The sequence below is a fragment of the Physcomitrium patens genome, chromosome 10 (genome assembly GCF_059467195.1).
Source record: "Physcomitrium patens ecotype Gransden chromosome 10, ASM5946719v1, whole genome shotgun sequence".
NCBI lineage: Eukaryota > Viridiplantae > Streptophyta > Bryopsida > Funariales > Funariaceae > Physcomitrium > Physcomitrium patens.
Window position 1 is genome coordinate 11,026,856 of NC_143419.1, and position 11,354 is coordinate 11,038,209.

At 34.8% G+C, this 11,354-nt stretch overlaps 1 protein-coding gene and 1 long non-coding RNA gene across 2 annotated transcripts; one reads left to right on the forward strand and one right to left on the reverse strand.

Moving 5' to 3' along the window:
* Positions 1 to 1,820: 1,820 nt before the first annotated feature.
* On the reverse strand, positions 1,821 to 8,126 carry LOC149988270 (uncharacterized). Its single transcript, XR_016505153.1, has 3 exons — positions 7,986 to 8,126; positions 4,779 to 7,699; positions 1,821 to 3,309 (listed from the first exon to the last, which is right to left on the reverse strand). It is a non-coding gene; the product is annotated as an uncharacterized LOC149988270 (long non-coding RNA).
* LOC112287276 (uncharacterized) lies at positions 8,013 to 10,278 on the forward strand. The gene is made up of 3 exons (XM_024530141.3): positions 8,013 to 8,325; positions 8,695 to 9,031; positions 9,657 to 10,278. The coding sequence occupies exons 2-3, from the start codon at positions 9,006 to 9,008 to the stop codon at positions 9,976 to 9,978; spliced, it is 348 nt and encodes a 115-aa protein (XP_024385909.1). The 5' UTR covers positions 8,013 to 8,325; positions 8,695 to 9,005; the 3' UTR covers positions 9,979 to 10,278.
* Positions 10,279 to 11,354: the final 1,076 nt, after the last annotated feature.

An 11,354-nucleotide genomic window follows, 5' to 3' on the forward strand; every position in this document is an offset into this window, starting at 1 on the left:
AGAGCAAAAAAATCACCTTTTTATAATAATTTAAAAATAATAATAAATTTTAATTATAATAATTTTATTATAATAATATATTTTAATAATAAAAATCAATTTTATTATAATAATAATAATACTTCTATTGTTGTTATAATTTTTTTAAATTCATACAATAACAAATATATAAATTTTATATTTAAATTACTATTATTTCTATTTATATTTATATTTGCTAATAAAACTTTCTTATAATTTTTAAAATTTAAATCACACCAATAAAATAAACCATTATTATAAAAAAACAATATTTGTTGGACCTTTAATTGTGAATAAGAAAGAATGTAAGGGATATATTTTAACACTATTTATGAAAATATACATTGATTTATGAATAATATCTCAAAAGTTACACATACTTCAAGGATAGATATGATCATGTTATACTTTTTCATAAAATTCCATAGATTTTATAATTAAATGACATATAAATTTATTATAAAAGATATAATCACCTAATATTAGTTCTAAAACAATGGTGAACACTTAATACCAAAACAAATAGCCTATATCTTATATATGATGATGTACTACATATATACTCATTTATTTACTTATATGTCTTATATATCCCAAATACATGCTACATATGCACTCATCTACTTTCTTCTTGTTTTTAATCCCTCTTCAACCAACATATAAAACCATAACCATATCTTATTTTAAAAGAAGGAAATAAAAACAAAATCAAATAAAATTTATCTACAATAAATTCCACTTATAATCTTTTAGCTTTAAAAAACCACTTGAATATAAGCTACTACAAAATAAAGTGGACTAAGGCCAAATACAACATAATGGCTTAGAACAAAGAAGATATCAAAACTTGATATGGAAAACATAGCACAACCACAAGCAAGACATCGTGTATTTGGATTGCAATCTTGGAAGGCAATCTTGGCAAGTAAAGAAGCCATTCTTAAAATCCTAACAATTCTAACAATTCCAACTACTTTGCATTCTTCAAGTTCTCAAAGTTCTCTCTCAATAATTAATCAAATTTCATTTTTGTCTTTTTATCTTATATCTAAGCCTTTTTATATAATATACAGATACAAAATACTAAATATTTTAAATCATAAAAACATAAAAATTTATAATAAAGTAAAAATAGAATTAATCACTTTTACTCTCTAACAAAGAAAAATGGCAATCCTTATTAGTTTTGTGTTTAAATTATTGATTTTGTTTTTTTAGTAAAGAAGTGTAACTACTAAAACTTAGATATGATGTTGAACTATTTAATATAATAGAATCATCCTTATGTAAAAGCTTCTTTTATATTTAAGATTTAGCTATTAATATTTAGAAATCATAATTAAATCGTGATTCTTTTGAATTATGTCAATTAAAGAAAAGTTAACATAAAGTTAATAACATAATATCTAACACAGCCATAGTGTATTTCCAACAGTCACAAGCATAAAGTACGTAGAGATCTATGTTCATTCCTGGGTTTTCAATGCAGTGCACACCTTGAAGGAAAAAAATAAAACAGAATAGAAATCAGTTTTTATACAAATTTTATCATATCTTTTATATTATTTTAACTCAACGAGCCTTGAATTGGTTCTGATTTAAACGAAATGTTCACTACCGCAAACCGTAATTCGGCGTTTTGTGCATGCACCGTGAGCAGCAACACGACGCCATCGCAGCGATGGCGGGCCCTCCTCACCCCTAAGATGCAGACTAGGGATGCTTGCATGATTTGCTTAATCGTGTAAGTTGTCTCCCCCGCCACAGCTTCCATGATCTATGGCTTTCATCTGCACAGATTATGCTTCCCACACTTGGAAGTGAATGCGTTTGAGTCTTTACAACACGAAGCTTGATACCAGCCTTCAAGGATCTGTTGCCTGCAATCGCGTGACCAGCCACTGACTATCGGGAAGCGTAATTTCCGTCTATGATTAGGTCTACAACTTCGCACAGCAGACAAACTTTGCTGTGTGTTGTGCAGGTTTGTGTTCGAGGACTCATTTTGGCGTCATGGTTGAATCGCGGCGAAGAGTCGTATTCGTGCCCCCATGAGGTGATCGGGTTACTGTGACTGCGTGGTGGAACTCCTAAATTGCGGACACGAGTACTACCGATGTTCCCGCTTCCTGTTCTGCTGCAGGTTCCTGAACTATTGACGTTCCCGAGCCGTGAAAGTCGCAGTCTCTGTTTATTTTTTAGTTTATTTTCCCTATCGGATTGGATTCTGAGCACTTGCAATGGAACTGTTTATGCGCTTCATTTCGAAGGCTCTGCTCGTCATAGATGGATTCATCCTTGCTGTTAATTTCTACCTGCGGCTCCCATTCTCGAAAGGCATCAAACAAGACAAGACCTTCAGAACTCGCATATTACGGACACTGGAATGGCCATGGAATCGTTATTCACATGTGGTGTGAGGAATTCTCCAAACGCTTCGGGCCGACTCCTGCGATCCCCTGCCGTGATAGAGGCATTTTCGACGACTTGCCAAGGCAGATTTTGGTTGAAATTATGCTGGATCAGTCAGCGACTTGTCTAAATTCAGGAGTTTCCAGCATGTTACCGGCTCCGATTTCTACAGAGAGGCAGTTTCCCTGGAATCACAGCGAAATTGCAGGTGCTCTCTTCCTCCAGAATACTTGAAGCTCAAAATTCATTTCATCTCTTGTGTAATGAAAGTCAGGTTATCAAGAAGATTAGCTCTTGCTAGGGATACAAACCACAAGGAAAATCACATGTATGAATAAATGAACGAACGAGAACCTGTCTTGATAACAACACATCATTGCATGGATTTTGCATGAGAAACAGTTTCCACTTGCAAGTCTTCAAATTCTTCAGAGAAATAGGCATTTGCAAAACAGAAGAAATTTTCTTTAGCAGGAGTAGAGTTCACGAAGTTGTGCAAGTGGAAGTGGAATCTTCAAAACCGTTAAGAGGTTTTCAGGTTCACAAACATACAAATGTGTTGGCCTCATGGCATAGAATATCAAAGGACCTATCACATCTTTGCTGCCAGGAGTACTTCGTTGTTAAAGTTTGTTTCTACTTGCCTCACCTTATCCGTCACTTGCAAGTTGGAACAAAGTTTCTCATTATTCCCATTGAATGCTAGAAAACAAGTTGTGCTTAACAACTGTAAAGTCATCGTTGCTTTCATAATGGCTTGTACTCAACATGATTTGCTATTGGATGCCATTCTTCAACAACGTGGTTATAATTGAAGCTTATAATTGTGATTTTTTGATACATTACTTGTTGGTCTTGTGATAAATATAAAAAAGCCTGTAATTTATGCAAGTAGTCTATTTGCCATTTAAAATTAGTGTTCAAATATGAAAAGTATCATGCATAGAAATTAAATAGTACCAATGTTCTTATGTAAGTGCATATTTTTTTTATTCAATTATTCTTTAAATTAAGTAGAATGAAAATCATAATATTTAACAATGGTAGGTTTTTATGCCATTGTATTTTTTTTTACTTTTTAAAATGCATGTAGTATTTTTAACATGTACTTTTTATAAATTAAAAAAAAACAAAAAAAACAAAAAAAAACAAGAATTTAAACAATGATTTGAATGTACAAAAAAAATATTGAAGGTAGAAGAACCACATGTACGATCTTAAGATATTTTGAAATGCTTCTAAAACATGGAATGTTTAAAGATTAGTTTTAAAATAGTCAACCTAAATGCAGAAATCAAACTGTCAGGTTGAACATTATTGATAAATATTATTTTATAATAAAAGCAAATAAAATTTATACTTGTGTTATTATAAAGATAATTATTAATATGACTCTTTTATCAATCAAATTTTAAAAGAAAAACTTTATATTCTATCTAAATAAAGTTGATAAAATGTAAATGATTATATACTTTACAAAATAGACAAGGTATGTGTACAATAAATAATAATTGTTGCAATCAATTTTTTTTTTTTTAAAGATGTAGTAATATTTTTAAACTGTTTAAAATATTACTTATACAAATTTTATAATATAATTAATTTATTAGATTTTATTCTTAAACTTGATACAATTTATAATAAATTATAAATTTTATTATAAATTTATAAAAAAATTGTAAATTATTTATAAAGTGTTTGGTGCATCAAAGGACACTTATAAATTTATTTTATGTTTAGAAAGCTTTCTAAATGTTTTATAAAATTATCATCTACTTAACAAAGTTTTTTTATTTTTTTCTTTCTCTATTTATTAGCTTTATATATATATATATATATATATATGAGTGGTAGAATTTTAGTTTTTTTTAATTAAGTTGATCAAATTTAAATAACATCAAATATTATTAAGGCCTTTGTATGAAATATTTAAAATTTAATGAAACAAGGTATTTTCCTCCAATTATATCTCAAAAAACCTAAAGTCTATTTCTATAGTTATAATATGAAAAGTATTATATCCTATTATCTATTTTAAAAACACATTATATTTTTTTAAGATCCTCGTCTTGATTTTAGGGACATCAGAGTCATTCAAATCCAATGATTTTTTTGACTTAGGCACAAAATGTTAGAATAAGATTTTTTTTTAATTTTTAATTTTTAAATGCCCAAAATAATGAAAGCCAATAAGAGGATCAATTATTATATCCAAACGAGTTGAAATAGGAAACAAAACGTGATACTATAAAATAAAGACATCATAACTTCAACAACACTAAATAATCGCCAATTATATTATTAAAACCCAAATCCTATTCACACTTTGGTAAAGCAATGCTCACATGGATGAACGAATTCCGAATCAAGGTGGGACAGCTTCGGCGAATGTGCTCATCCGTCCTCACCTCCCTTCTCCCTTCAACTTTTGGGCAAGCTTTCATTCACCGCGTTCATCCAACTCAGAGCAGCGGAATCCGGAGTTCGTCCAGCTGGAATGGATGGATGAAATCCTAAAGGGATTTTTCATCCTCTGACCTTGGACGGCAGTGGAGGATGTGGTCAAAGGGGGGGACTCGTAGTAAAATAAAAAAAATGCTTTAATGATTTGGGTCAATGCACTGAAAAAAGTGGATACTTTATCAGAAAGTCAGAGGTCTTTGCCGGCGACATAGTTGGAATCTTCATTCATTGTGCGGAGGAATAGTGTTATGCATTCACATGTTATTGTTGTTAGAAATAATATTGCAAACTTGTTTTGTGTCATAATGTTAAAAATAATGTCATTTTACCATAGTTGCAACTGCGTAATGGAATACTATTAATCATATTGTGCGGAACTGTTGTAATTCTCTGGCGTTAAATTAATTGAGGATTGACTTAACAACATGAGTGATTGTGTTGTAAGTATAGTAGCAATCCTACAAAACACTCTATCATGATGTGTTGAATTTTGTAATATTCATGCTTTTGTCTTTACAGTCATTTTTTTAAAATAACTTTCACATGGGTTTCTATTTCTAGTTCGATATTTTTTAAAGGTTTGTCACTCTAAATTTTATAGATTGTGCTTGGAGCTTTTTGCTACTACACCTACTTAAGTTTAAACAGAAAATTTAGAACAGAACTATTGAAAAAAAAAAAAAATGTTTCAAGTGAATAGAGAACAGACAAAGAGATTTTCAAACAACATAGATACCCTCTTGAAGGGGAAACAAATATATATATATATATATATATATATATATATATAGTCCTAGGTAATGGGCTTTAATCAAAATTAAAAAAGAAAAAAAATGTAAATCCACTCTACATAACATCAATCCAATTAAAACTGCAAGGAACAAAACATCTATTTAGCTTACAACCTTATACCTATACCATGTTAGCATCATTTGGATATGTTACAAGAAACCCAAGAGTGTAATGTTTTAGCTACTACATAAGATTCCAATACTCATCAACAATGCATTCAAGCAACATCAAAAGAAAAAAAATGCAACAATTTTTACATAACCAACTATTGACAAAATTAACCAACTATTTTGAAACCTTTGTATAAGTCATTAAAAGACTTGGAGGCAACTAAAAAAACACCTTGGTAAAAAAATAGACACAACAAGGCATAGGAACAAACAATCACATCTCTCTACTATTTATTTATTTATTTATTTATTTTAATAAGAACCAATTGGAAATTTGACATGCTTTAGGAAGGAGCAACAATATTTGGTTCTAATCTCACAATCATCAATTTATTATAAGCATTAGTGCTCTAATAACATTGCATGGCATTGCTTAGCTTTTTTGTCACCTTACTATTATGTCACAACCAGTTAACAAGACAGAGGAATAACACATTGGATATGAATAGAACAACAATTAATTTCCAGTATATATATTCTCATGTTGTACATTCTATGTAGATGAAATATATTGTTAATATATATATATATATATATATATAAATATATTTTCAACATCATACAACATAATGGTTACATGTACAATTAGATATGGTTCCAAAATCAAGCATGGAAGACATAAATGTACTATAAAAAGAAATGTGATCTGACAAAGTTTGATTAATCATCAATAATTGCTCAAATACAATTTAGCAAGGACTTTGAAAAAAAAAAGATTAAAACATACTTTCAAAACTAAACGTACAGATAATTAATACTTTTGTTAAAAAATTGCAACAAGAAAAGTGGTGAAATAATATTTTAAATCATAAAACAGTAATCAAAGATTAAGAACCAATTTATATAGAAGCTTATTCCTACGAAACCTTTCTCTTTTGAATATTGAGCAAAAATCTACTAAAACTCAGAAAAAATATGCACTATTGGATCATTAACAGAAAATTTAAATTCAAGTTTTTTTTTTTTTTTTTTTTTTTTTTTTTTTAATGAAGTCAGCATGTTTAATATGCAACAAAAAATGAAAAAAAATTAAAAAATAGGAGTAAGATGCCATGATTTCTAAAATGCAAAAGATTAGTCTCCTTTTTAAATTAACTAATATCCATCTAATTTTGGAATATACACCCAAATAATAATAATAACAATAATATATTTAAAATGCTATGTCTGATAAAAACATGCAAACAATCTATTAGATACACACCATACTGCTGCTCTCTTGCCATTATTTGCATATTTTGAAACTCGTCAATTTACTTATGATTTCACTTTTCATTTTCAATAGGAACAATTTAGAAACAACAAACCATTTTTTTTTTGTTGTCCTTCTTTCCATCCATTCATTCAAAGTGTTCAACATGTTTGTTTACAATCACTCAATCCATTGCTTAAATCACACAACTCACAAATCTCTAAAGAAGAAATTAACAACCCATGTATATATATATATATATATATATGAATGTTAAATAGACCCATATTTTTTATTGGTTGCAAATCCAGAAATGGAGGAATGAATCTAGAGATCATTTTTACTTTTCATGATGGTTTGGAAGGGCGGTTCGCTTTAGTAAAAACTTGGGTCTATTTAACATTCCTCCAATATGCACATATTCACACACACAAACACAATGATGATGATAATGATGCTGAGAGATAGAATTGAATGCACAAGAGTGAAGGCAAATGGGGGACAAACACCAATGCTCCACACCCACCCAACATGAGAGAGGGGAAGAAGGGCAAGGGAGGGAAGGAATGGAGGAACCTGCAAAAAGATCAAGTCCAGCACCACAGCACAGCACAGCACACTCTCAAATGGCCTTGCCACGAGGAAGACTCTGGACCCACAATAGCCAATAATCATGAGGTGGAATGACCCACCCAACAACACCATCATCAACAACAAAGTGAAACGGATCAGATCTAAAATGTCCAATCACATGGTAAAGGGAATGAATTGTTAAAGTAGCACCGCAATCACATGGAAGGGAATGAATGCCAAACCCCGGACTAAAGAGCCAATGCTCTTGTGTAAGCTTAGAAAATCAGACCTCCACAACGAATCAATCCCATGGTCAACAAAAAAGCCCCTGATTTATTTTATTTTTTGTTTGCAAGGCCCACCTGGCCACAGTTTGTGGTCGATGCGTTGCTGACAGAAGTGTGTGTGTGAGGGGAGAATCGGTAGCAGAAGCGGTAGCACGGTAGATCTGCACATGCTTGAGTCCACTGGCAGGCAGATCCACTAGAGCAGCAGCAGCCCACGGTGTCGGTCCTCCCTACTGATGCAACCCACACTGTCCTCACCGATCCTTCCCCGTGCTACTGCAGTGATTGTGGTTGTGAGCAAAATCAGCGCTAGTCTGCACATCACAGGCCACCAAGCGGTGATTCCAGAGTGTGGATCGACACTGTTTCGGTTGCTCGGAGAGACGGTGGGACCTGAGCTCGGAGATGCCGGAAGGTGAGAATTTCTAAGAGGAAATGTTTTTTTCTACAGACGAAGGGGAAGTTTGTTGTGTCTAACTCGGCTATCGATGAAGTTTAATCATTTGTGGGGTAAGTTGTGGGATGGATGCCGTGAAATAATTGTCAACGGCTAATTAAAGGCTGCTATAGCCGGGTCTGCTGTTGACTTCGGCGCATGCTAGATTCAATGGCTCATCGCTGGCTTCTCCTTGGTTTCTACCTACTTCATGGGTTTACTGCACGCTTCTACGGAAGTTGCTGCCGTCGTGTTCGTTTCTCTCTCTCTCTCTCTCTCTCCCTCCCTCTCCTCACTGTTCAATGCAGTGGGTCTTCGGAATCTCACTCATCCTGCACTAGTCTGCAGGTGGTGGTGTTGTTGCTTCGGACTGGTTTTACATTCCCTCCGACACTTTGCTGGCGGTCGCTCCGTGACGTGAGGATCCTTCGGGGTGCGAAGGACAGGTCGTGGGGATGCGGATTTGAGCGGATGAGGGAGGGAGGGAATTGTGTAGGTATATATTGAAACCCTCGTTTTTATTTTTCTTTTCGCGAAGGTGGAGCGGTGCGGCAGGGAACGGTTGTGGATTGCTAGGGACGACTTGCAGTGGTGGGCTGGGAAGACGTTGGGATTGATTCGTGACGTCGTTTGGGGTTGAGTTTGATCAGAGATTTGCAATGGTGATGGACAAAGCGGCTTTCAGGTACTTTTAACCAGCTGTTTTTGTTTTTGCCGGGGAACTCGGGATCTGAAATGAATGGATGGGTCGAGGTCATAGTCGTCACCTTTCTACGCTAGGACGGTGATCTCACGCGACACCAAGATGGTGTTGTGACGTGCGTAGTTCCGTGCACTCTCAGATCGTGCCATAGACCTTCAAATCAACTGCCTTACTCACTGCATGGATTTGTAGCCGTACCAGTACTACCGGCTTGTGTCGAGAACGTAGTATCAGGAACTTAACACCGAGGGTGACGTACTGTGGATCAATCTACAGTTTGTACGCTTGAATCTGAGCGTTGTGTCCGTCCCACGCATCAAATTTTCAAAAGTCTTGGTTTGAAGTTTCAGGTCAAAGAGTCGACCTTGGTGAGCGCGGTGCAAGCACTGTCGCTCCTTGAGCACTCCACTGCACAGGAATGTCGAAACAGTTGCGTCAGAGTAGGGCACTGAAACGTGACTACGGAGCACGCGTCTTTTCTAATTGGGTTCAGTGCCAGGCTGCAGGCATCGAACGATCTGGTGCAGGTGTTTAGTATTAGCTTGCGTCGGTTGATTCCAGAATCGCACATCATGTTTGAGTTAACGAATTTGAGTGCAACGTGCAGATGGCGGTCTTGTTTTCTGGTGGTTCTATTACTTTTGCACTGCATTGGTCTCTCCAACTGCGAGGATAAATTGGCCACTATTCTCAGCGACACAACCTTGCTTGAGGGCTGTGGTTCTGATTACCAGGTGATCACCACCATTAGCCAAGGGGATGAGGTGATGATCCTGGGCGGAAAGATTGGGGAATCCGTGTTCGATGATAATCTGTGGCTGTGCGTGTATGTACCCAAGCAACGATTGTATGGTTACGTGGCCGATTATTTCAGCGATTGTGGTCATGTCGGATATTGCAATCCCCCGTCGGGAGAGTGTCCTGTTTAGATCGATCTCCACGAACCTGGTTTCAGCTGTTGTACGTTTTTTACGGACTCATATAGAGTCCTTCAATTTATTCCTAGTCCTGGAAATGATGCAATTTTCTGTAACAGGCATTGCTATCTATATCGAGAGAAATCCATAACCGGAAGAAAAAATACAAAAAAGTTAAAAATCTACAATTTGTCAAATGTGTTGTACCTGGATTCGGTACATTGCAATATGTGCACTGTAAATAATTCCGACTCGCACGTGAGCTTACATGTGCTTCAATAAACTTCCGCCGCTTTAAGCTCGTCGTGATCAGTTCTGTGACTTTGCCGCGGTGAATTTTCCAGCAGTATGCGGGCACTAAGGAATTCTTGTGGAACCACGATAGTCACTTCAATGTCATGTATACTGCTTCCATCGAACTGAGAGGAAAGGATTACCATTGCTGACAGGTCTTTGAAATGCTTTGCATTGGCAAGGCCAGAATTCAGCACATGCACATATGGGTCTTCTAAAAGCCTCTAACTTCGGCAGTGATATTGTTCAAAAGGATCATATATCCAGGTTTCGACTGCATTTTCTGACAAGGTTAGAGTTTATGACTAACTACCTTTGATACAAATACACACACATACATTTACACTTTCGACAAACATCTTCCTCAGGAACTGCTGAGGATCCCCAATTTGAAGCGAGCGCATTCCAAACATCGGCCTCAATGTACCATCAGCTTGCTTTTCCTGATTGCACTGGGAGACATTCTAGCAGCAAATTGTGCGATGCATCGATTCTGCGGCTCACCCTGTCTTCCAGTAATCCTGTTCTGGTCCAGAACCGTTTGTTTGGATTTCCTGGCAGAGGCCCTTCAATGCAAAAAAATTTGAGCTCCTGATGAAGTGTGTATAAATTAAGGGTTGTGCGCGTACTCCGGTCACAATATTGCTTTTGATGTAGCACAACTCTGAGGTCGTAGATGTTAAATCATACACAACTTTCATGTGATGTGTAGGTTTTTGCCTGTGTGAACAATCCAGTGAATTCTTTTGAGGTGAAAGGATTGAAGTGTTTTTTGTTTTTTTGTTCATAAATTGTTGACAAGGCTTGGAATAACTTCAGTTGTGTCCTGTAAGTGAAAAAAATGTTTCAAACATTAGGCTTAAATGTAAGCTATTGCAACCATGCCAAAAAAATCTTCTGACACCATTTGGCATTTTTCTAAAAAAACTTAAAATTTCTATTACTACGTTGTACTCTCCATAAATATTTTCTGATTTTTTATTTCTTTTGGATTTGAATCTACTTTTAACTTTTCAAATAAGAATATGTAGATGCTTATATGCCACAACTTTGTTCTGTATAGCTTTTGAGTTTTTCCTTACTTTTACTTGTGC